A 26,910-nucleotide genomic window follows, 5' to 3' on the forward strand; every position below is an offset into this window, starting at 1 on the left:
CAGGCCACAAAGTTGGCAGCTACGGGAGATACAGTAAGAATAAATTCCTCGGTGAGCTGAAGAAACTAAACGACGAAGGGCAACAGTAAAGGGGCTGTCTGTTCCTCCCGCCATGAACGCGGTGGTGCAGTACTCCTAAGAGACCGAGGGGGGCGCCCTGCACCAGGTCTTCACTCAGACAGCACTGACTGAACGGACAGAGCTTTGTGCCGAAAACTAAAGCCAACCTGTGTCAGACTAATGAATTAACACGGCCCACTTCAGAGGTAAATACTGACGAGGAGACGCCGGGGGAACGTTTCGGACGGGTTCGGCTGCACTTGTGTGTCCGGGAACCGACTAATTCCTGCATTTGCTGCGGTGTTGTAGCAAGCCTCCGTGGGGGCAAGTTGGTGGTGAGAGGAGGGTTCAGGGCGACGGTAGCAGCAGCAGCTCTTCTCCGCCTGGGAACTAGCGGCGGCGCGGAGCGATGCGTCGAAGTTGAGAAAAGACAGTAACAAGTAAATAAGCGTCGTTTTGAAACTTTACAAAGTAGTTGCGTGGGTCGACCAGCTCGGGAGCTGACCACGAGCACGGCGGCGCGAGGCAGCGATCGGTATATACTTAACTTCCTCTGTGATTGTGTGTAGCTGGAGATGTGATGGGTACCAGAGTAGTTTGAGGCCTAGGCTAAGCGGAGTGGGCTAGCAGGGTTAGCTCGCACGGCTAACGTGCATTAGCCGCTCGCCGCTAACACGACTTCCTTCCCGCAAAATGTTAGCCGTTAGCCAACGATGTTTGCACTGCAGCCAGCTAGCTTGTTTGATAACCCGTGTGACAGTAGACGCACAGCGGCGGGCTCAAAGTGGGTTTACAACAACCGAGCAGTGTAAATGCACCGAATGTTAGCAAAATGACAGCAGAGCTCGTTTCTGGGGCCACACGATGTTTGATTCGAGACATTTGCGTAAAATATGGAGCTGATGTTTAGCTGGGGGAATTTTAGCATATAAGCTAATAATATGTACAGTGTGGGTTTAATGGAGGCTTTCTGTTTGGGAAGTTTTCCGGATCAGGATGTCGTTGAATGTTGACTCGCGGTTTTGCCCATCTTAGTGGGTAAACACTGGTGATTGGTGAATGACAATGGTGCTTAAAACGAGTTTTTGGGGTAAGTGCGGGTAGCATGGTTGTGTTGAACTTTTGTTTTCCGACCCATAGAGGCCAGTAGAAGACCGTGTGGATTGTAGATCAACAAGCATGGAGTTCCCGCAACAGCAGAAACCGGCGGGGGACGGAAAGATCACCTACCCTCCTGGAGTAAAAGAGATCACGGATAAAATCAGCAACGATGAGATGGTCAAGCGGTTGAAGGTACGTTGATGCGGTGTCCTGCTCTCACCATACGTTTACTCAAAGCCTACAAGCCTGGTCTCACAGTGTCCAGCCCCTGGCACTGTACCAAACCTCTCTAACTTTGTCAACTACAGGGTATTAAGAAATAAGAGGCCCCAGGCTTATGGCAGCCTGTTTCCCCATTCCTCTGCTTTCGCTCTGTCTGTACAGCAACACTCATGATCACCTTATCACTACCACAGTATTATGATGTCCTTAAACCCGAGCTTGACATGATACAAAACAAGAGATAGTGGCCTCCAGAAGTCGAAGGTTCCAACTTTTCCAGACCGTAGTCATATTCCCATAAGCCAGGGACAATTGGTCTGTCCCAAAATGTGATTACAAATAAGCAAACATTGAACAGTTAAGCTTTTTTCACTCCATGATAGAAAAACAAGGACAGATGGAAGAAAACATAGGCACTCTAGCAATTGATAATAATCGACATTCTGTTGAACTCAAGTAGTCAAAGGAATATAATCCGTTTAACCGTATGTTAAATATTAATTTAAAGGTACTGATGCGTAACATCTAGAGGTAGAACCTTAAAACTTAGTCAACAGAATAATAATCACCACATAATATGTCCTGGGGGGGCCACTGAATGATGTGAATCATATATTTTGACCTCTGCAGTCACCAGATCTTAATCCAATTGGAAAACCCAAAGGAGAGTTTGCTTTATTGAAAATTCACGAAAATGTCCCATGAAACTAACTCCAGGTCCAGCTCCCTGAATTCCATCTGCACCAAAGTCACTATGTTCTTCCTCGGCTGACACACCCACCTTATTTCAATAAAATGCGCTCTGTAGTGTTTGCGGCTTCCCCTTGACAAACAAGTGAGTAGGCCAACTTCATCAGCTGATATTTGCGGATTTAAATGTTTTTGGCTTGTGTTGTAAGATATGCACTGTTAATGAACTCCATTGTTGACAATATTGTCAACACTGTTTGCTCTATATTAAGCAGAATAACAAAACAGCCAAGCAGGCAGAGTCTAGAGGTGTCCTCACGTTAAGTTGCTAACTGGTGTTATCATTTTGTTCTGAGTTTTAAGACCAACAGTAGACAACTCATGGTGTAAGTTTGCATGAACTCGAGACAAATTGAGGACACATTTTAGATCAGAAATATTTTACCAATATAAGGAAAATATTTATCATTATGTGGCGATCAGTGCTGATATTGTGGGGCTGCTTAATAACAAATCAATAAGAAAAAAAGGAAGTCAGCTGATTAAAAGGTCCTTCATATGTGGCCCCAGGACAGATTTGCATCCACAAGAATGTGGATTTGTGTGTCCCAGACCACCTCTGAATGTGGTCTTGCCTGATCAGATCGCTATTTGATCCGAGTGCCTTCACATCTGTACTTGGAGCTGTTCACTTGTGATCGGTTCACTTGTCATTGAATCACTTGTGATCGAATCAAAATAATTAGATTAGATTCAACTTTATTGTCATTGCACAGTACAAGTACTTATACAACGAAATGCAGTTTAGCATCTAACCAGAAGTGCAAAAAAAGGCAGTAAAGTGCAGAGTATTGTGCGTATTTAAAGTGGAATGTAAATAAATAGATATGTACAGTAAGAAATATATATGGAATAGTACAGTATTGTATGATATAAGAACATAATACGATTTGATTCTGACGCTCTGCAGTTTCCTTCTCATGCCGACACACGCACATAATATTGACCACAGACACATCTGTTTTGTTGGACTGGTTTAAAATACTGTTTGGTCTTTGTGTACAGACATGACGTAGGTAATTTGCATAAAGAGCAGGGAAGCAAGATCTGATCTCTAGTGCTCAATACAGATGCATTTTAATGCCAGCTTTAAACAGACAAACCAAGAACTGTCCACTTGTGATCAGATCTCTCAATATGCATGTAAATATCACTTCTGAACATGGACCCGGTCATCAATCATGTCCTTCTGCCATTTAGCGCTGGCAAGACAGTGTACGATGTGTTCACTGGAAATACTGACACCAAGAGAGTGGTGAGAATGAACAAGTTCAGAATGGAATTGCAGAATGAGGTTGTAATTTTCTCCAAGTTAATTTCCCATACCTACTGTGCCTTAAGTCACATGTGAGGTTGGAATCATTTGACTTTTCAACTAGAAGGATCTTCTGATAGAGCATTCCCCCTGCTAAGGCTAATGTCTAAGCATTCTTTCCAATTACATATCTAAACTGGCTTCCCCCCACAACCTAATTTTACCTGCCATAGTTTAAGAATAAATACAATATCTCTAACTTGGTATTTTTTCCATTGCTGCATTTTATTGATCAGAACAGCGTTATTTGCTGCATGCTCTTGCCATCCCCATAAAGTTGTTACTGTCCATGTAGAGCCAGCCTCATTGTTTCAGCTGCAGCTGCGCTGTTACCTACGAGTACCATGTAACGCAGTTCTCTCTCACATATGAGAGCTGGTCTTTCACTCTTTAGACACATTTCCTGGATCTGCTCTGAACTTTGGGGAAATATCCGAACCCACACCACAAGTCTGCCTGTAGTTTTTGCGTAATCCTGCTAATTAACAGACTAACAAAACAAAACATAACTTTCTTGGCACAGCTTTCAGCAACATTTGATGCTATTCACCCCACATGACAATTGTAGGAACTTAGTCAACATAAGTCAAAACCTGCCACATACCTGATAGCCAAATTTGAATAGTTTGATTGAGTTAATGGGTAAAGGCAATCATTAATGATGAGTAATGCCACAGGGATGGACGGCAGGGTATACTTCTCTCAAGAGTTGCAGTTTTTATTCTCAGATAATAAATAACGATAAATCAATTTTTGTATGTCAGTAATAACTTTGACAGAGTGAAACAGGCTGAACCCGAGGGCTCAGTGCAGCATTCAGACAGTTTGCAGTATTCATATACTCAAGCTATCTGCTCGTGTGGGAGGAAATGGTTGTTGGTTTTGAGTTTATCAGCTGATATCAGAGCTGCTTGCCTGAATTGCATCGTTAAATTGTGGTGAACATTTGACTGAACATCTTGCAGACAGTTGGTAACATGTCACTTATATTCTGTCTGCCCCAGGCTGACATCTTATTTAAGGGGGAAGGCAGTGGGTTCAGAGATGCATGCACTCTCTGCTGCTCAGCAGGCTCACACACTTGGATCTGTAGTGTTCGCTGTCTCCACCGGCTGTGTTGTGACTGTTTCTGTGAAGACCAGCACAGGAGTGAGTGTGGTGCTCTGCAGTTTGCTGGAGCTGTTGGCCCATCCCCCACCCCAGCTGGCTGCCTGGCTGTTGAGCCAGCTCCACTGCTGTGCTTCAATGTGCAATCTCTACCTCTGAAACACACACACTCTCACTCTTTCTCTCAGGCTTCTTCCACACTAATACATGTTAGTTTAAAAACAGCATTTTGATACTAAAATAATTTATGTCCAGCCAAGCGTCTAAGCTGCTAATCAAAAGTATTTACTCCTTTATACCAACACCTGATGGATATCACATGTCCATTCTTGTACACTGGGCATGCTCGTGTCAGTGTTAACAGGAAGTCGATTTTTAATCAGCATCGGTTCCTTAGTTGCAGAAAATACTACAAAGGAAGGACAGCAATGGTGAAAAGTAAGACCAGGGGGATTTGTTTTCTTGGACCAATGACCAGGGGGAACTACTGACAGTAAACATTAGCAATGTTTTACATTCACTGCTAGCAGCTGTGTCCTGAGCGGCCCCAATCAGGATTCAGGAAGTGAATGCGGGTGATTGCATCATCATGAGTCTCCTGGTTCTCATCTTTACCCACACCAGTTATAAATCACACGTGACTTATAACTGATGTGGTCTGATAATAATGTGCTCTTTCCTAAATTACAGTGAATATCAGTTTTTGCCTCCAACTTCTTGTTTCTTACTGTTGTTTCTTCTTTTACCATAACATTCTAATCGCATCCCGATAAACAGTGGATGTAGTACGAAAACTGGACCCAGGTATCTAAGATGGCATCCCATCCATTCTAGCAAAAATTGCTCCCTGGGTGCATATGAAAATGTTAGTTACTGCTTCTGTGTTTTTGAGGCCATAGTCTTATAGGGATATTGATATTTTGGGGGGGTTAAAAATAATAGCATTTTATAAAAGCAATATAAACAATACATTTTTCTCCTGTGTTACCAAGATATATACACAGAAAGCTGTTTTTGTTTCTGTTAAAGTCCACTTGATCCCTGTAGATCAACCAGGGCTACAGCTGAACTGTTGCACATGACTTTTCCATTTTGGTGAACTAGCACCTAATTTAGGTGTACCCACATCTTTTCACTGTACCCTTTGGCATCACAACAATACATCTGCTATACCTTTTCTTGACCGTTTAATTATTAATCGATGTTGGCTCATGAATCTGGATCATTACACTGATGTCCTGGCCTTGCGGGTCTGGTGTTGTGTGTTTGTTGGACTTATTTTTCAATGTGTTTAAATAACACATACTCTTAATAATATATACTCTTAAGCTGAACAAACAAAAACAAAGTAAACTTCAGGACTGTTCAGATCCTAATAACTTGTGATTAATGCTGTTTATTGTTTAAGTGCAAAGTGAGCGCAGGTCAGTAGGAGTGTTAGGTTGCATGTGCACTCTGGAGCCCTGCCAACAATTTGTAAATTTCTGCCAGGTCAATCCATCAGCCTATTGCTAGTTTAAAGTAATGTCATGGTAAAAATTGTTTGAGGTTTTTATTTTATTTTTGGACAACGTGTATTAATTGTTATTTTACAAAGCAAATGTAGTCATTTATTTTTCAGACATTTCTTTCAAAACGATTGGGGTACATGACATGCAATTCCAACTGTGGACACAATACTAAAATCTTCTCAAGGCACTAACGGTTCCTCGAAGTTGATTAAAACAACCACAGCAGCCCAAATTAATGAGCTGTTACAGGTCTTGTCATTCAGCCATTCTAGCAGATTCTCACTGGGTGTACAAATGTGTTGTTTGCCTCTTTTTGAAGTGGCATTTTCCAGCTCGATCACTACTTAATAAATTCAGTATTTTCTGATAGAGAAGAAGAGAGATGACCCTGTCCAAACCTTCTGCCACAACAGCTTTACACTAATACTTCTGTGTCAAACAATTGGCGAAACCCTGAGGACACTGGACAACTTCATGTTGTCAAAACATTTTATTTACTATTCTTATGAAAATGCTTCCCATCTCAACCTCCTTTCTTGTTGCTCTGGTTGGCAGATGGTGGTGAAGACCTACATGGACATGGATCAAGACTCTGAGGAGGAAAAGCAACAGTATCTCAACCTAGCACTACATCTCGCTTCAGAGTTCTTCCTCAGGAACCCAAACAAAGACGTACGGCTACTGGTGGCCTGCTGTCTGGCTGACATCTTCAGGATCTATGCTCCTGAGGCCCCCTACACCTCCCACGACAAACTCAAGGTCAGAAACTGGGCAAATGTATATATTCTCAATCAACTTACTCAGCACTAACACCAAGTAAATACATTTTAAAACCAATCCAAGGTTCACACATGTGCTTTTTTCAGCAGTCGAGACTATATTTAATTTAGCTGAAGCTTTTTGCTGTTGTATTCTATAGGCCACTATGTGCAATATTTATTTTACTTTGTCAATATTAAATGTATTTGATGCTCATTGGTTTATTGATGCAACTTGGACATATCATCAGTGATGTAACCTGGGATCATCAAATTGTTTTCCTCTTTTTCTCCAGGACATCTTCCTTTTCATCACCAGACAACTGAAGGGGCTGGAAGACACCAAGAGCCCGCAGTTCAACAGATACTTCTACCTGCTGGAGGTAAGGCGCTTATTCCGTAGAAAACAGAATACGTGCTCAAGAAGCGATACTACTTTTGAAACAAATAATATGCAACTATTTTGACAATCAAATAATAAATCAACAATGTTGTCCCTTTTTAACCAAAAATAATGTAAATTCTACATATTCTCAGATGTCGCTTTCTTAAACAGATGGAATCGTTGCTTCTTTGTCTTTGTGCATTATGCTTTGAGGTTTTTGTGAAGTTGTAATTTTTTACATTTCATAGACCAAAAGTCTAAGTTGCTGTCCTACTTGTGTAGTACTAGGACAGCAATATGGATTGTGAAAGCACACTGTTGAATTGATGGCTGATGAAGGAATAACATTTTGTTTTTCTGTAGAACCTGGCATGGGTGAAGTCATACAACATATGTTTTGAACTGGAGGACTGCAATGAGATCTTCATCCAGCTTTTTAAATCACTCTTCACTGTCATCAAGTAAGGCCCTTATGTTCCACCCTAACCGTAACTGTTCTGTATTTTTTTGTTTTTTAATCTTCCTTAATGTCATCAGGTAACACCCGAGTGCAAAATGTCTGTCTCAGCCTCTGTCCTTCTTTCTCCACAGTAACAGCCACAACCAGAAGGTTCAGATGCACATGATGGATCTGATGAGTTCTATCATCATGGAGGGAGACGGAGTCACACAGGAGCTGCTGGATACCATCCTTATTAACCTTATCCCTGCACACAAAGTGAGACACATATACACACATCTATCTATAACTTTATCATAATATTAATTATTTGTACTTATGTTTCATTGTTTGGTGTAATCTTGATGGGGCTGAAAATCAACAAGTTTGAGATTTTTAGAATTAATTTTTGTCTTTGCTTTCCATCAATAAACCTCCGGAGATCAGGACTCTTATGACGCTGAGCTTGAAGGAATAATGTCTCTTCTTTTTCTGTACAGAAAAACTACAGTCGACATGTGTCTGACACATGTACGGTTTTTTGTTGGGAATTAGACATTTTAATCACAGTAACAACCTCCCCACATGCAAATGTTGCACCAAAACAAGATTAGGTGCCAGAAGCATCAACACTGAATCTCAAGATGATTGTGATTTTGTTTAGAGAATTGCAAACAAACAAGAAAGATAATAGGTTCAGACGGATAATTTTCCAGCACTGACACAGATACTGTGTAGATTTTCTGGCTGAGCGAGACTATATTCATCACTGACCCAAACCTGGGAAGTTAGTTTGAGTACAAGATTGAAGAAGCTAATCAGTGTTTAACTTTACTTGTAACAGAATTTGAACAAGCAAGCATACGACCTTGCCAAGACTCTTCTGAAGAGAACTGTCCAGACCATAGAGACGTGCATCGCAAATGTAAGTAGCATCCAGCTGTCCATTTATATTCCCTCATGTCTCAAATATTTATTCTCAGTTTTAACCTGTGTTGTTGTTTCTCGGAACTTGTCCTCAGACTATGTCAACATAGATTGGATTCTTTCTAACAGTGTTTATATTTTATTCTTCCATAGTTCTTCAATCAGGTTTTAGTGATGGGCAAGTCATCAGTCAGTGACCTATCAGAGCACGTCTTTGACCTCATCCAGGAGCTGTTTGCCATCGACCCAATGCTGCTTACCTCTGTCATGCCACAGCTGGAGTTCAAACTTAAGGTAACAAACACACAACCCCAAAAGTTGCTCTCCGCATCTCAGACCAACAGTTTTCTGTTGATGCATTGCCTAAAATGTCATGTTTTGTAATATGAATCGTTTTTCTTATGACAGCCGTAGCAGGAGTTAATATGTTTTATGGTTAGCTATCCGTCCATCCTGTTCTTTTGAAGGTAATATCTAATCAGTTGTAAAATAATTGTTTAAAATAAAATGTGTTCTGTGTTGGCAGAGCAATGATGGCGAGGAGCGTCTGGCTGTTGTACGGTTGCTCGCTAAGTTGTTTGGGGCCAAAGACTCGGAGCTGGCTTCACAGAACAGACCATTGTGGCAGTGCTTCCTAGGACGGTGAGCTACATGTGTGCACACAAACATACACACTCAGATATTAATTAAGCCGATTTGTTTCAACCTTAAGAAACACGAGCAACATATCTTGTGACTGAGAGTGAAAAGATATTATACATAAATGTGTCCTTTGAGGTAACCAGAAGGAACTCTCATAGTGAGCTGAATAACTTAATACTTGAAGTGATGTGCATATTCAATAAGAGAGCACACAAATAGGGAGGGTTCTTTCTTGTAAAACATTTGCTTACTTTCTTAAAGACACTGAACATGTCATTTATCAGTCACTTCTGCCTTAACCTGCTTTCTCACGACTCAGCTGAATTGTATGTGTAACTGCTATTTTACTCCAGGTTCAATGACATCCACGTCCCAGTGAGGCTAGAGTGTGTAAAGTTTGCCAGTCACTGCCTCATGAACCACCCAGACCTGGCCAAAGACCTAACAGGTGTGCTCTTACTTAGAGTTTGTGTTCCTGACTCAGTACAAATTACTGAGTGTCTTCTTCACTCTTCTTCTTACTCTCACATTATCCTCTAGACAATATTTTGGTTACATGTCTTTCTCTTCTTTACCCAATCAGAGTTCTTAAAGGTGCGTTCCCATGACCCAGAGGAAGCCATCCGTCATGATGTCATTGTGACAATCATCAATGCTGGAAAGAAAGACCTCAACTTGGTCAACGACCAGCTGTTGGGCTTTGTACGGGAAAGGACTTTGGACAAGAGGGTGAGACAAATGTGGACTCACTCTTGGTGCATCAGTGCTGCAGATATACATTTTCTTTTTAGAGACATGTAGAAAATAAATGCATTGCCATTTTGGATAGCCGCAGATCAGTTGACTCAAGGTTCTTCATTCTGCTGCTCAACAGTCATGGACCTTGGAGACATTTGAAACCAAATGTCTGAGACCTTAACCACATCTCTTCCACATTAACATGTAGATTCTCATACAGTTTCAATGTATGTGTTTGTCTGAGAGTACGATCAGTGCAGCAATTTCCCTCAACACCAGATTCCTTCCCCCATAAAACAAGAAAATAGATTTTCCTTATCTAAATTTATTCCTGCCCTGACTCGTGTGTTTTTTTTCTTCTCTTCCTCTACAGTGGCGCGTTCGTAAGGAGGCCATGATGGGCCTGGCTCAGCTTTATAAGAAATACTGTCTACACCACGAGGCCGGGAAGGAGTGTGCTCAGAAGATCAGCTGGATTAAAGACAAGCTGCTGCACATATATTATCAGAACAGCATAGATGACAAGTAAGAACATTCATATGCTACATTTAGACTGAAATTACTTTTAGAGAAGCAGCCATCAGAGCAGGGACTTTGCATCTGATGTGTAATGTATTTTCTTCTACGAGCAGTCAGTAGTAAAGCTACAAATTGTTGCAGTCATATTCGTGATGAAAACGTCTTATTCAATCTCGGCCATAAAATTTGTTTTTGAAAGAAGAATAAAGGCAGTGGAGTCATATCAGACCCTAATATACCTTTATCAATATTTTCTTAAATTTCATTTCAAGTAGAAACAAAATATCTTAAATTGTATTTGTTTGCAGCTGTAGAAACACAAAATGCCAAGTTTATCATTTTGAAGTGAGGATAATATTGATTCCTTCCCTTTTTATTTATGTGATGAACCTTTCTGCAGATTATTAGTTGAGAAGATCTTTGCCCAGTACATGGTCCCTCACAGCCTGGACACAGGGGAGAAGATGAAGTGTCTCTACTACCTGTACGCCTGCCTGGACACAAATGCTGTCAAGTCAGTAAACCTGCAAAAACACACTGCCTCACATTTTAGATTGCACATATACCTACTGGCCTGTTTATTTTAATGCGTGTTTGCAATTGACGCAGTTTCTATCCCCATGCATAAAATGATTCGTATGTCCATCTGTAATAATTTCCTTTCTTGGTGCATTTCAATTCCAAAGTCAAAGTCAATAAACGTACGGTATTTAAATGCCAACTAGTTAGTGTAGAAACTGCCCAGTTTCTACACACAACATGAAACCAAATGTCACTACAAAGGAATATTGATCACTTCTCTTGTTTTGCCACATCTCACTTGCTCTCTCCTCTTTCTGTTTGTTCTGTTCTCTCAGGGCTCTGAATGAGATGTGGAAGTGTCAGAACATGCTCCGAGGCCTCGTCAAAGAGCTGCTGGACCTTCACAAGCTGCCATTGGTGAGCTTGCACTCAAAGCTGTCCATCTTCTCCATGTCGTTTAAGGCCAATTTATCATCCATCCAATCACTTGTCTCTCTTTCCCCTGACAGTCGGAGGCCAATAACACCTCCATGTTTGGGAAGTTGCTGAGTATCTCCAGTAAGTTGAAAACACACCACGATAAACAGCTTTTTGAATCATTGCATTAAAAGTAATTGTGTGAGCTGCATCCTTATCATTTTGTTTGGTCTTTCCAGAGAACCTGCCGGATGCCGGAAAGGCTCAGGACTTCATGAAGAGGTTCAACCAGGTTCTCGGTGAGGACGAGAAGCTCAGAGTGCAGCTGGAGATGCTCATCAGCCCGACCTGCTCCTGCAAACAGGCTGAGATCTGTGTGGTGAGAGGACACTGAATACTCATGCATCCTAGACTCGCCGACAGACGGACAGTCTTTCTGTCTCTTTTTAACAAAGTTAAAGTTCGATTTTGAACCTAATTTCTTCCCTGCCACCTCACTACACCATACATATGTACTGAAATAACTTTCATTTATCTGTATTTTCAAGGTACAGTCACATCAAAAATGGGTTTGTATGGTAGCAGTAGGAAATTAAATCAGAAAACAGGAAAAGTATCTTTAAATATTGGATATCTTCGAAAATAATTCATACTTGATCTTGGTTTGAATTTTAGTTGTCAGAATATGAAACTGTAATATGTGAAAGTTCTCAGATGTGTTAATACAAACCTTGGTTTAAAAGGGTCTGCAGATATGCGCACAAATCCTTGAATGTTATTATTAACGTTATTTCTGTTTGTACTGTGTGCAGAGGGAGATCACTCGTAAGCTGACGTTCCCCAAGCAGCCCACCAACCCCTTCCTGGAGATGGTCAAGTTCCTGCTGGAGCGAATTGCTCCCGTCCACATCGACTCTGAGGCCATCAGGTCAGAAAACATGTCTCACTCCAGACGACAGTATTATTGATTAAATTTGAAAGGCCCATAATTCATAGTAAATGTTGTTCCATTATATGTGAATGTACTATGGCGCAATGCCCCATCTCAGTGATGGTGAACTTTATGAACATTGGGTCTGTGTCATTGTGTAACAGCACGAACAGGCTTCTCTCATTCATTGAGACACCTAGTGGGGGTGAGGTGTAACTGCAGGCCCCAGTCAGGGCATACTATTAACCCTTTCTGCTTTATGGAAAAACACCATGACAAAGGAAGAACTCGTATCAAATGACAAATGCTTAAGTTTAACAGCATAATAATTTTGTTGTTGTTATATTAATTCTTTCTGCTATGTTTAGCGCTTAGTTTTATCTGTAAAGTCAAAGGTTTTGATGAGTTTAATATAAAGATGGTAAAGTATGAACTGTATAATGTTTCAGTGCTCTGGTGAAGCTGCTCAACAAGTCCACTGAGGGCACAGCTGATGATGACGAGGAGGGCGTGACCCCTGACACAGCCATCCGCTCGGGCCTGGAGCTTCTCAAGGTACACGACATAGACCAAGCACACAGGTTTCAAGTCTGGGAAAGTTCACCTATATGCTGCAAGTTATTGTGTATGGGCAAGAGCTTTACAGCTATTTCCCTGAAAGGTAATCTGATGAATGAATGTGAGGAAGTAATCTATATCGACCTTGTTTCATTCCGTCTAGGTCCTGTCATTTACCCACCCCACAGCGTTCCACTCAGCAGAGACCTATGAGTCTCTGCTACAGTGTTTGAAGATGGAGGATGACAAAGTGGCAGAGGCAGCGATACAGATTTTCAGAAACACTGGACAAAAGATCGAGGCGGAGTTACAACAGATAAAATCGTAAGGGAACTATGAAAAGATTCAGATTATAAGTTGTGCTTGTGTTTAACATTTTTCCCAGGCAGAAGAATATCTACATTAAAATCTCTCCCTAATCAGACTATAAAATGTTTCTTTTAAACAATTAAAGAGTCAACCTGTGAGATACTGACGATCTATCCAGTCCAGATGTTGACTGAATTAAATAATGAGTCTGCTTTGATGCTTGACATCTGTTGTATCCATCAGGACGCTGATTCCCATCCTGCATCAGAAAGCAAAGCGTGGAACACCTCACCAGGCCAAGCAGGCTGTCCACTGTATCCATGCCATCTTTAACAACAAGGAAGTGCAGCTGGCACAGATTTTTGAGGTAGGAAACCATTTCCTATCTGAGCCTGCATGGATCTATCTTGTGTTCCAGACAGATGTTTTTTGATTTATCATTTCAGCTTGTATTGTTCTTGTTCAGATGTCCTGACCATGTGTTTGACCTCACCCCCAGCCTCTGTCACGTAGTCTGAACGCAGACGTCCCAGAACAGCTCATCACTCCCCTCGTGTCACTTGGCCACATCTCCATGCTGGCCCCAGATCAGTTTGCTTCACCGATGAAGTCCATTGTGGCTAACTTCATCGTGAAGGACCTGCTCATGAATGACAGAGTATGTGATGATCAACCTATTAACATGTATATTTATTGCACATTTATTGCACATCGTGACTGTCATGCCCTTTGTATCTACAGTCGGTAGGAAATAAGAATGGTAAGCTGTGGACCACTGATGAGGAAGTCTCACCTGAAGTTCTTGCTAAAGTAAACAACAAACATCTTTTAATTATTTCATCTAAGTCCAATGTGTGTAATTTGTAACCTTCATGATTGCACATCCATGATGTAGTGTTGGGTGGTGGGGATTGTATAAAGAAAATATTAAAAAAGGAAGATTGATTGTAAAGACGAACGAGGATCACTCTCTGATTATTTCCTTCCTTCCTCTTACCACAGGTGCAGGCCATCAAGCTGCTGGTGCGTTGGTTATTAGGAATGAAGAACAACCAATCCAAGTCGGCAAACTCCACCCTGCGTCTGCTGTCGGCCATGTTGGTCAGCGAGGGAGACCTAACAGAGCAGAAGAAGATCAGGTAGATCAGAGGTTAAAGATCACTGTGCTGAGTCAGTCAAATGGAAGCTTATAGCTCCTTAGAAAAACATATTCATTCATTAAAAGAAAACTTGAGGAAAAGATTTGCGAGATATAAATGTATTCTGTCTTTCTTTGTTATTCACTTTTGCTTTGTTCTTCCTTCATCTTTGCAGTAAATCAGACATGTCTCGCCTGAGGCTGGCCGCAGGTGGAGCCATTATGAAGTTAGCCCAGGAGCTGTGTTACCATGACATCATCACCCCTGAACAGTTTCAGCTCTGCGGCCTTGTAATCAACGTCAGTCCCACCTTCACATCCTGTTGTTCTAGTTTTAATGGGGAAAGAAATATTATTGATAGCCAGTAAACATTTTCTTTACTCTCTTATCCGAGTTGTATCAATTGAGTGTCACTCCACTGTTTCTTGCTCTGTGTGCAGGATGAGTGCTACCAGGTTCGTCAGATCTTTGCTCAGAAGCTGCACCTGGCTCTTGTCAAGCTGGTGCTTCCCCTCGAGTACTTGGCGGTGTTTGCCCTGTGTGCCAAGGACCCAGTGAAGGAGCGCCGCGCCCATGCCCGACAGTGCCTCCTCAAAAACATCTCCGTCCGCAGAGAGTTCATCAAACAAAACCCGCTCGCTCAGGGTCAGTGTGAAACCTCACGTGCTCCTTGATTACAAATCCTGAACCACATAGACGATGGTGGCCCCATTATTCCAGTCAAGTGTCATTAAATGATGCAGAGATATAATAGGCCCAGTCAAATCTCAAAAAAAAACAATGTGTAAAATATGATCGAAGTGTGGTATTTTAATTTTTGAATGGTTTGTTCTTTGGATGCTTTATTTTATACATTTAGGGCTGTGAGATTTGTATAATACACAAACATGAAGGAGTGAGAATGTGATTCAGAAGTTCTGCTACCTTATATTAAAATGAGTTCTTCTCTCTTTCAGAAAAACTCATCTCCCTCCTTCCCGAGTACGTCGTTCCCTATATGATCCACCTTTTGGCTCATGACCCAGACTTCACAAAACCACAGGAGTACGATCAGCTCAAAGATATCAAAGAGTGAGTTGGTTATCTGTCTTATACAGCTGTCAATTTGTCTGTTTCACATTTTCAACATTTATAATTTTACCTCAAATAATCACATGATCTCAGCAGTGATGTACAGCATGTTTATTGTGTGTTCTGATGCTGTTTAGATGCCTGTGGTTCATGCTGGAAGTGCTGATGACCAAGAACGAGAACAACAGTCACGCCTTTCTGAGGAAGATGGTGGAGAACATCAAACAGACCAAGGATGCACAGTGTCCTGAGGATGCAAAGGCCAATGAGGTACACAAACACACACACAGACACACACACACGCAAACACACATTGATAAATAAATGAAAGAAAGGGGATAACCTGCCACAATTAAGTTTAATAAAAGTTTGCATGATTTGAAACAAAACATTGTGCAAAGAGTTGTATGTTAATGACGGGGGACTGTTTTTTAACAATCGATGACTTACTGAGTTTGTATCCTAACAGTGTTTCTTGTGTTGCCATGGTTACAGAAGCTGTATATTGTCTGTGATGTCGCTCTCTTCGTCATCGCCAACAAGAGCACTGCATGTCACCTGGATTCTCCAAAGGATCCTGTGTTACCTCCCAAGTTCTTCATCGTACAAGACAAGGTAATAATCACACCAACCCACCCACACACACAGGGACGTAGCGATTGTAAAATAAAACGGAAATATTTTTTGCATTAGCTTTTGGCCAAATTATTTTTTTGTTAATTATTTCCCCTCCTTGCTTGTGAAAGGTAAATCTTCATCATCAAAAAGAACTATCATTTTAAAGTCGTCATACAAGCTTTAATCTTTGAATGATCACAAATTCATACAACTTTTCACTTGACTGTGGCTGTTGGGGGTGGTTACAGTAACACCTATTGGACTTGCTCAGAATCTGCAGCTAGAGAAGGATACACAGCAGCAATAACCAACGAAATATTTTATTTGCCAATTAACCAGCAAGAGACCACAAGGTGGAATCGGCTGATACTGATGTTCTGCAGATAAATGGGTGCATCCCAACTTTGTGGTTGATATTTGTAGTGGAGCAGTTTATGCTAATCAAGTTTTCTGTTGTAACATATGTCTTCACAGGACTTCAAAAATGATAAAGAGTATCTGTTGACAGAGATGAGACAAATGCTGCTCAGTGGGAAGGTCAGTAAGAAACTCTCTGATTTCATAACCACTGCAAACTGTACTACTTCTGTCTAAGTAGGTGCTACATGTAGAACATGAAGGCCGACTGGAGTGGTTTACTGAAGCCCACCCCTCCTTCCCTTTCTGTATTTAGCCTAAACCAGCTCCAGTGTTGGCGACTGTGAACAAACCTCTGACGGTACCAGGGAGGCGGATCTTAACTAAGACCACCCCAGTCTCAGACACAGCCAGTAACACCAGCACCAACTCCTCTCCATTGAACTCCTCAACCATCAACAAGAACAGGTAATCGCACATTCGCTCACATATACACATAATCACAAAAATGACTATTACAACTGAGGGATTATTTTTAAATGTGTCTTGTGGTAAAACAGCAACGCTGCCATCGAGTCATCAGAGAGCCGAGTACAGGAAAACAATGAGAACCCAACGATCAAGAACAACGAGGGGAAGAAGGTAAAAGCTCATGAGCAAAACCAGATGTCAACTGAAACTACACACAGTCTCCAATATAGAGCAGCATTTTCTTAACTGAGCATTGTGTCTCCGTCTTTCAGGAGGAGCCGAGTCTAAATGCAACCCCCGATGCTGGGACAGAAGCGTCGCCTGTGAAGAGACGTGGTCGTCCACCGAAAACAGCTGCCACTCCTGGAGCTGAAAAGAAGGAAGCAGTGGCACCGACAGGGGGGGGAGCTGGCAGAGGCAGGAAGAGAGCGGCGGACTCCAATCCGTCTGCAGACTCCGTCAATATCAAGATGACGAAACAGCAGCAGCAGAACGACGAAGGGACAAAGAGACAGATTGACTTACAGAGGTAAGAGTGGAGGAAGGAGCTGAGGACAGAGCGAAGGGACAACACAAAGGTTGAATTAGCATCATTAGCTTGGCTCATCATAACTTTGTTTTATTGGCAGATGAATATTTGCTCAAAGTTTATCCCCAGTGTGTATCTTTTTAAGCAATAGGTAAAGAACAACATCCCATCTTCCCTCAGATATGAACCTCTCTCCCAGTAGGTGGCCATTTGTGAGCAGTGAGAGTGAAAAAGTGAGAATAAGAGAGCCAGGAAAAGACACAGGGAGAGCAGCTGTAGGGACAGTCACCCAGCCTCTGGGCAGCGAGGGGGACACAGAGATGGAGCCTGAGTCCAGCCCTGAGGGTGTAACCTGTGAAAGGGAGAACATAGAGAGATGCCCCCTCACACAAGAACAGACCAGCAGTGCACCCAGTTCCAACAAAGACAACCAGGGAGACGCCATGTTCTCAAGCAGGGGAGAGCGCAACAGTGGAGAGAGGGCAGGCGGGCTGGCAGTGAGTTGGTTTTGTCACAGAATATCTGACACAGAACCTTCTGTGATGTGATATCTGTATGGGATCACATCATGTAGAATCAACTTTGAAGCCGGGATTTCATTGCGCACAATACTACCACCAAGATGGATTTAACAATTCAAAGGACAGCTTTTCCCCTCCCTGTGACAGTAGCAGAGGTTTTAAAATGATGCAGAGATCAAACCTTTTCCTTTGTCTTGCAGGTAAAGAGAAAACCGGTGAAGGGGAAATCAAGACTGTAGAGAACGGGTTATACTCTTCCTCGTAACCTTCCCAGCCCTACGCACATACTCCTCTGACTCTTAAAGCTTTCCTGGATACATTATGGACCTTTCGTAAAAAAACAAACACACATTAAGTATACAAACACACACACTTACACTCACACCACCACCGACATCCTAGAAGGTTTTAAACACCTTGTAGTCTTGATTTAAAGTGCACTGTATCTAGGTGTTACTCAAAACATGTTATTTTTTTCCCCTTTGTTTTTGTTGCTCTTTGCTTCTTTTGTGGAGCCGTTTTTAAAAAAAATAAGAAAAACAAAACAGGATGGACATTTTACAAACGTTTTAATCTGATAATGATTGTTGCTTATTAAATTCCCTGGGAAAAATCCTACTCTGTCTTCTGACCTCTTCCTCGTGTTTTCTGTTGCATTGTTTCCCCACAGCTCACCAGATTTACTTACACGGTTGATTATTATAATTTTTTTGTAAATACCTATGTGCAGCTTTCCTCTTATTTTTTGGAATATCCAGTTAAAAATTGCAGCAAATGGTTAAAATATGGGAACATTAATGTATAAACGGATGTGCCGGCACCAAAATTTTATAAACTTTGGTATGTTTAGGTTTCTAACTTTGGTATGTTTAGGTGCTTTAGCTCGGTTATAGCGTTACGAGGCAGGGTAGAAGCTCTCTGGTTTCTTCCCCTCCACCTGTAATTCTGTTGAAAGGCCTTTTGATTATTTTCCAGTGTGTTCTCGGACTAATTTGAATTTTCAGACATTTCTAGACACTGTTCTATGCTCTGTTTGCCTCCTCGTCCCCTCGTCCAGGGGTCATAAATTGAGCTGGTTTTGAATTACCATTTTGTTTTTTAACTGCTCAAGTCTTTGGAATGCATAAAAGAAATATTACTATAAAAGTTTGTGTTCAGGATTTTGTTCCATCTTTTACAATGAAATATATTTTGTACTTCTGTCAGTTTTCCGTTGGGTTAAAGCCTGGTTTCAGGCTTTGAGTGATTGGACACCTCTGTAGGTTGTGTTGAGGACAACTTATTTTTTATGTAGTTTAAAGTATGCCTATTCTCTTGATCATATTTAATTTTTTTTTTCCAGAAAATAAATGCTTTTAGATGTTACTGTGTAGTGCGTCTGTCTTCACGACTGTGTTGTTTTTTTTATGTGCAGAGTTTCAGACACGACACAACAAACTTGATTTTCCACTTTTTTTAATCAAAGAAACATGACACCGTCACAATAAATAACCATGCTTTTTTTATACTGCTGATGCTTGCTTCCAAGGAAACACAAAAAGGAAAAAAGTCTCAATCCAAATGGAGAAACTGAGATGCAACAGCCCCTTTTTTTTTATGCTGCCATCGTGCATTATTGTACATAGTGAGAACACCGGGGAGGGGGGGGCTCTTTTTGGCCTTTCTTTTTCTTACAAAATATAGATCCAGCCATCGATGGTGCGCTCGAGTGATAACGGGATGGCTCTTTATCAAGGATCTGGCTATTTACAAGTAAAAGGAGACAGTGTGTGCATTTTATACTTTGACCATGAACCATCTTTTTTTGTTTTCGGCCTGAAAACGTTGGACGTCGAATGAAATTTAGAATGCTGCTGTGTTGGTAGGGACTGAGCTGGAGGTCAAGCAGAAAGAGGATTTTTCTTTTTAAATAAAAAAACTGAGGATGCACCAAAGCCCCACTTTTCTATACTATGCATTAATTTACAGTTCTTGTACCTCAAATCAAATGTGTGAAAATACTGTGCAGAACAGAGGAGTTCCAGCCTCTTGTACGACTTGGACATCCGTAAAAGACAACCCCCCTTGAGTATGTTATTTGGCTGTGTTGTAAAGCATGTCTGGGAATATAGGACGACACCTATGTTGCCTCAACATATGGCCTAGATCTGTTGGAGTGATTTGTGATAAAGCTCCTCCCCTTACAGCTGAGGGGGTGAGCAAAATCCTACTTTGTACCTATGGTAGAAAACTGACTGCTCTGGGGGGAAAAACCATCTAAACTTTTATCCTTCCTGACACTCAGACACATTTATTCTTGTATTGGCTCAGAGCAGGAGAGATATTTATTCTAGCAACATATCCCAGAGCAGGCTTTACTTCCCTGCACGACACACACCAAACCGGGTGTGCTTGAGCCGAGCAGAGGTTCCAGGTGTCTCTTTCCGTAGATCAGAAAGAGTCTTGCCATTTCAACCCCAAAGTCCCATCACATCAAGTAGCCAAACTGAATACAAAGGCAGCATAGAACATGTTAGGACGATAAAGATCAACAAAAAGGTTGGATTGTGGCGTAGCAGATAAGATGACACCTCCCGTCCCAATGGGGCCATGATTTTTGGCTGTGCCACATCAAATAAATCCTTAAAGAGAGACAGGGTTTTCTCATGGGTCACAAAAGCATAAAAAGATATCTCTTCCATATAACTGTAAACTAGGCATAGTTTATATTTAAAATAATTTGTTTTACAATGCCATGTAAGAAAAAAAAAAGTATATCCCCATTGTATTTTCAAATTTACACGCTTCTATTTACAGATAACTTTTTTCTTCTTTGTGTGTACGGATGTCGGAGGATGTCTGGGTGCGATCTTTCTAGACTTCTGCAGAAGAAACGAGGGGTGAACAACCACACTCTCCAGTCAAGTGACTTTACATCCAGCTTAACAGAATTTAAAGTCCATAATAGAATATTCAACAAGTTCTGCCTAAGGAATAAAATCTTGATGTACTGTGAGAGCAGTATGCAGGACTTCCTTCAGTTTCTACCCCGAAAAAGAGGCAGTTACTCTTTGCATTATTATGGAAAACACGTTTGTTTAAAAGGAATTTCAAGATGCCTCAGAGCTGATATGACCAAAGGGCATGGAAGAGTAGATGCATGATGAAGATGTATCTGAACAAATGGGATCAGACAGGCAGCAGTGTGATGAGCATATTGGCGATTGTGTTACTACCGGTGTTGAGTTTGTAAGTGAACAAACTTGCTGTAAAAGTAGGTTCAGAGTACTGCTGTGGCAAATAGGGTGTTGTCTGTGCAATCCAAAAAAAAGAAAAGAAAAAGGCAATGGTGGAATGTGCCGGGGAGAAGCTGATGCTGTAAAGACAGGAGTTTGTTGGGGATCCTCACACCAGGCTGGATCTCAATTGCTGAGGAGCAGCTCTGTCGCCGTTTCCACGTCCCAGGATTTTGAGGACAAGGCCGCTATTACTGCATTCTGCATGACAGGGGGAAGAAGAAGACAGAAAGATGTGACCCGAGTCATCTGTGATAGATGCTGTCAAATAGGGTTTTCTACCTCTACCAGTAATAACTTAGTTTATAAAATGTCAGAAAAGCTTTAAAATCTTAAGTAGAAAAGATCACAAGTGCAAAGCAACATTTGCAAATGATTTGTTATGTATGAACGTTCAATTACCTTAACATTTTCAAGTTTACTAACACAGGAGACTAAAACTAAACAAGATGATTAAAAATGTACTCAAAACTATTCATCGGAACTTTCTGATCAATTTTTTGGCAATCAACTGATCATTTCATCTCAACTGCCAAACGAAAACCCTCCTATTCCCCACCATCATCAATATAAAGTAAAAAAGTGCAGGAAAAACTCCGGTCGGTTCTGACCTTATCAAAGCCCATGGCACAGAGTTTGTCTATTTTACGGGTGTATTCAGGACTGGGGACGGGAGCGCCAGCGTAGAAGTGAGACCACAGTCTCGCAGTCTGTTTGAACATTTCTGGGTTCTGCTTATACTGAGGAGAGAGAGAGAGGTAGAGAGAGAGCAGCCTGGGTTAAATACAAGTCGGCAACATGTGACGACACAGGCACAGACCGTGTCTAAATGTCTGTGACTGTCCACGGAAAACCACTGACAAAAATGTTATTCTACAGAAAGCTCCCTTGTTGTACTCTTGCTCAATTTGTTTTCTACAAATGTAATTTACCATCTGAATAGAATAATGGGCAGTTTGACCGCAGTAAAACACAAAACCTCTCTCACCTGATTGGCTACCACTGCGTCCTGTGGGTCGTCTGGTTCCGCCGCAGCAAGTAGAGCCTGTAGAGACAGCAGCACGGTCCGCAGCGTCATCGCAGCTGCCCTGGGTGACACAGGTTACAAGTTGACGCAGGTAAGTGGAGGGTGCTCTGTATTTGTACACCCAGCCCCGTACGGGTCAGAGGGTTCAGGCACGTCTCACTCACCACTGGTCCTTTAAAATGTCCAGACATATTGCTCCCGTCACAGAACTGATATTCGGGTGCCAGATCCTACTGATGAAACGCACCTGAGAAAGACAGATGAGTGGTTATATAGATAAGAAGAGTGAGGTCATGGAAAAAAAGGATTTTAAAGCACAGTCATACTGCGAGTCATTTTCTTTTTCTGATCATATTTTGATCAAATATGTTCTATATCATACAGATGTGCCGCATAATGGTTATATACATTTACAGTTTTTATGTTACACCATCTTCACTGTGAAGTTGTTTAAACTGTCCCTTTTAGGTCATTGCACAATGGTACAAATCAGTCAGTATCATAAAGGTTTTACTCTCCTGTATTTGTTGTGGCATCAGCCTTGAAAAACCGGTTTCAGCAAATCTAACTTTATTACATCTACGGATAAATCAATGTAGCAGAGTAAAATAACAAACACTGTGACCGCTCCCTGATTAGTCAACGTTTATGATCATCTACGTAAAGGTTTGTCTCTGAATCGTCTAGATCAACACCTCATATGTACCATTGGAGGTTTATTTCTATGGTCCCAGGACTCTGTTGGATTTTAATTCTTCAATTCACTTAAACTGAAGAATCTATAATGTTTAAGATCCTCACATTTGGTGTAATTTTGTCAGATTGTCGCTGTAAAATATTTCACTGCAATATCTCTTTAATAACAAGCTACTGTATAAGTGGAGTAACAAATGGAATACAGAAATCTGATTCCTGCCTTCTACTCCCATTCTTCAGCCGACATGTTCCGGTTTTTCAAAAATCTGTTCAACGGCATTTCATTGTTTACCAAACCAGAAAAACCTCATTTGTAATCAGGATAACCATGTGCGTGGAATGGGCAGCACACATTGACACAGTTTTCCATTATGCTACAAAGTGTTTCTTCTAATCAATGTTCTCAGTTACACGCAGCATCTATTGTACTTCTGTCCGTCCTGGGAGAGGGATGCCTCACATGTGGCCCTCTCTGAGGCTTCTACGGTTCCCCCCCCTGTTAAAAGGGTTGGTGGTTTTTCCCGACTCTTGTTTTAAGGACAGAGGATGTAAAACCTTGTTAATCCCCATGAGACAGAGTGTGACTTGTGAAAATGGGCTGTACAAATAAAAAGTCATTGGTTGATTGAAGGGATATTGAGTCCAAGACATACAAATGCGTAATTGAGCAGAGGAGCAGATGGAGAATAATGGATCACATACCTTTGGTGGATTAAAAGGATAGGTTTCTGGGATTTTTATTTCCAGCTGATATCTGCCACCTGGAAAAAGAAAGACATGACGTGTTAGCATGAGAACTCAAGATGATGACCGTGTGGAAGTGAAACAAGCGTGTGTCCTCGTGCCGCTGTGTGACAGTACCTTCGTACGGTGTGTCCGGAGGACCTGCGATCTCCCCCCGCAGCTCCGTGAAGTTCTCGTCCACCAGATCTACTTTGATCTGGTTTTTACTCGTCTGTGTGTTGGGACAGAGGAGAGGGACACAGTGAAAACACCCTGCTGCTGCGTGTGTGCGTGTGTGTGTGTAACATGAAGTCACACACCGACGTGAAGCTGCCGACATGTTGGCTGCTGAACACACAACAACACTCATCTTCTCCCCCCAGAAACACCCCCGTGGGTTTGGGGGCGATTCCCAGAAAGCGTTCGGGTATTAGCGTTAGCTACGCAGTTAGCTCCACAGTGGAGACGGTCTGTGAAAAGTTAACTAAAAACCAAACGTTATACAAACATGGCGGATTAAACAGTCCCTATATACGGCTCCCACCTCCTCGTAAAGAAACGTACGGCTGATACGTGACGAACACGCTCGTAAAGTTGATGAACGCTTTAGCAAAACAACACAAGCTAATGCTAACTGTGGATGAGATGTCAAAATTACCCTCAGCAGGCTAATGGCTGCTAACCGTAGCTGACACGGCTGAGACGACGGCACAAGCCAGGTTTATTTATAACAAGTGAGCGATGTTGTTTGTTGGACCCGCCGGGCCTGTCGAGCCACATCCCCGGTGTCTCCTGAACGCACCCACCCGACATTAACAGCAGAGCTCCGGCCACAACACCGAGAACAAGCTACAGGCTACAGGCTGAAGTTGCGCCTTTGAGGCCTGACCCGCTGCTGCACCGGAGCGAAGGTAGCGGTGATCTCCCGACACTTCTCGTTTTAATGGAGTTGGAACAACGACAAAGAAGGCGCCGCACGGAGGTACAACACGCCCGGGGAGAGACACACACGTTACCGCACCTCCTCGCTTTTGAGAACTTCTTTAAACTCCCGCTTGATCCGCTGGACCGCGATGTTAGCCATGGCTGTGTCCGCTGAGCTGCCCCCGCCGCCGCTGAGCTCCTGCTGCCGCTGCCTGGAAGCGATAGACCCGTGGCCTGTCTCCCTGTGGTGTGTGTCGCTGTGCGGTGGGCACTGCGATGTGGTTATGGAGCCTTCCTTTCGCTTTCCCCCGCTTCGTCTCTCCTCAGAGGCAGCTCACCGTCACCCGCCTGCCTTCCAGCGGACAGATTCAGCGACTGTGTCCAGAACATGCACACACAGCTGCGGGTAAATGGAGACCAACCTGGAACTTTTCACCAGTGAGCTGCGGAGAACGTGGGTTCATGGGGTTTTTCAAACTTCACGATTTTTCCTCGTCCTCACGCCTTGAAAACAATTAGGTTGTTTATCTTTCTCCACCGCTGTTTAGGGACAAGATTTAAAATCCAACCGGATTTATTGTTTTTATGTTATTTAGAATGAATGAGTGAGCAAAACATACACAATTACAGAAGACAGATTTACACGTTTTAAATCCTGAATTCAATTACTTCTAAAATCCTCATAGATCAGATATAAACTACTACAATTAGTAGAATGCATAAACCTCCACCAAGGCCCAACAGTCGCCTTAGGAAACCACAATTAAATTCACTAGATCTGGATTTTTTGTTGTTCCTGTACCAAATTGCAAACACTCATACATCATTCCCCCTAAACATGTTTTTTCATCAGGCTCCGTGAATTATTTTCTGAGAGACACTATCTCACAATATCTCCAAAGTGTAATGTGTTCCCCCCTGACACATACCACGTCTCATCCACCAAAGATCAAGGATGTTAACTCAACCCATAGTTTTTTCATGCAAACGAATGATCAGAAAGTGATGGACACACAATGTTTTGGCAGAGGTAATGAAACTATTTCTGGGATGCCAAACGTCCTGTCCTGCCTTTTCGACCCTTTTATTGGACTGTCTGACCATGTGACTCACCCTCTGGAAAAAAGCTGCTGAACTTCTGGACCTAAATCCAATTTTCAAACTGCTTATTAAGAATTACAAATATACCCTTGATGGATTGTAGATTTACCTATAACTTATAAACCTTCAGTTTTCCTTAATGATTATAACAACATTAATAACTGGATTATTGTTTAAGAAAAAACCCAGTCATGTTATGACCTAAACATATGTTGACTCGCTATTCAAACAGCAGACTAGAAACTTCTCGTAATGTGATGAAACCAGCTGTTACATCATCATTGACCGTAAGCTTAATGAGAATTGTTGGGGAAGGAAACTTGTTCTTATCAAGTGCTTAAAACTTATCTATAAAGAAAGGGTATATTGTTTATTTACAGTAACACATTCATTAAATATATATATTATAAACTCTTTACTACGTACAGACTTACTGATTTCCACTGCTTACACACTAAAGCTTTAACAAACCATTCTTTCAGTTTGACAGGGCTGCTGCTTTCGTTTCTTAACCATCGACTGACATTGTGTGACTTTTGTCTTAAGAGGCTGAATAAAAGTAGCAAACTGAGGCCTTCAGCTTCTACCTGGCAGTGATTAGGATTTGGATTGAGAGGAACAACTATGTACTGTGGTGTTGTACATTTTGAGGTATGCATGGTGCAACTTTTTTATTTGAATGATACAGTGAAACATTTTTCTTTATAAGAGATTGCAGCCCAAAAATTCAGAATGAGTTATTTAAAACATGGTAAATATGAATATGAAAGGTTACTGATAGATAAATGTAGTGGAGGGAACATGTTGCTGTGCAAAAGAGAAACAGATAAAATATCCATCCACTGTTAAGGGTCAGGATTTAAAATCTAACTGTTATGGGTTGTGGACATTTGATTCATCTTATTGTAAGTTACAATTATTGAGCTATATTAATATGCACAAAGTAAGATGACAGATTGGTGCCACCCTGATAAAGCACCATTTATAAACTGTCTAACCAGCTAATAAGCTGCGTTTATTATAAGAATAAAGCAAAGGTTGGTGTTCGAATGAAGACATTTGCATAATGTTGAATGTTTCTGTTCAGTCATTATTCAGCTAAAAATATTGGTAAACAACAACATACTTTATAGAAGGTTGTAGAACCCAAGTCTTTTACCACTGGCTCATTACAAATGGAGACACCCCACATCCTTTAATCATCTCATATTAGACTGAAATCTACAAACCTAAGGACTTGTAGCATT

General features: G+C 41.6%; 2 protein-coding genes across 5 annotated transcripts; one reads left to right on the forward strand and one right to left on the reverse strand.

Annotated features, from left to right (window-relative positions):
- Positions 1–147: 147 nt before the first annotated feature.
- On the forward strand, positions 148–19,282 carry pds5a (PDS5 cohesin associated factor A). 4 transcript variants are annotated; one of them, XM_053418409.1, is made up of 33 exons: positions 148–266; positions 1,201–1,353; positions 6,622–6,825; positions 7,121–7,207; positions 7,573–7,670; positions 7,801–7,927; positions 8,493–8,573; positions 8,729–8,869; positions 9,102–9,217; positions 9,571–9,665; positions 9,801–9,946; positions 10,329–10,480; positions 10,875–10,988; positions 11,332–11,413; positions 11,506–11,554; positions 11,653–11,792; positions 12,226–12,341; positions 12,794–12,899; positions 13,066–13,226; positions 13,455–13,578; positions 13,711–13,869; positions 13,953–14,021; positions 14,214–14,350; positions 14,526–14,649; positions 14,791–14,995; positions 15,307–15,421; positions 15,559–15,691; positions 15,917–16,036; positions 16,514–16,576; positions 16,713–16,864; positions 16,957–17,038; positions 17,140–17,396; positions 18,118–19,282. In XM_053418409.1, the coding sequence occupies exons 2-33, from the start codon at positions 1,240–1,242 to the stop codon at positions 18,119–18,121; spliced, it is 3,873 nt and encodes a 1,290-aa protein (XP_053274384.1). In that variant the 5' UTR covers positions 148–266; positions 1,201–1,239; the 3' UTR covers positions 18,122–19,282. The 4 variants fall into 4 exon arrangements, with proteins under 4 accessions (XP_053274384.1, XP_053274387.1, XP_053274385.1 ...); XM_053418412.1 differs by lacking the exon at positions 18,118–19,282 and adding an exon at positions 17,599–18,100; XM_053418410.1 differs by lacking the exon at positions 148–266 and adding an exon at positions 346–500.
- Positions 19,283–19,355: 73 nt separating this feature from the next.
- Positions 19,356–25,552, reverse strand: ube2kb (ubiquitin-conjugating enzyme E2Kb (UBC1 homolog, yeast)). The gene is made up of 7 exons (XM_053418413.1): positions 24,660–25,552; positions 23,777–23,870; positions 23,618–23,676; positions 22,384–22,466; positions 22,181–22,280; positions 21,804–21,932; positions 19,356–21,393 (listed from the first exon to the last, which is right to left on the reverse strand). The coding sequence occupies exons 1-7, from the start codon at positions 24,720–24,722 to the stop codon at positions 21,319–21,321; spliced, it is 603 nt and encodes a 200-aa protein (XP_053274388.1). The 5' UTR covers positions 24,723–25,552; the 3' UTR covers positions 19,356–21,318.
- Between the last annotated feature and the right edge of the window lie 1,358 nt (positions 25,553–26,910).

The sequence above is a fragment of the Pleuronectes platessa genome, chromosome 3 (assembly GCF_947347685.1).
Source record: "Pleuronectes platessa chromosome 3, fPlePla1.1, whole genome shotgun sequence".
Classification (NCBI taxonomy): Eukaryota; Metazoa; Chordata; class Actinopteri; order Pleuronectiformes; family Pleuronectidae; genus Pleuronectes; species Pleuronectes platessa.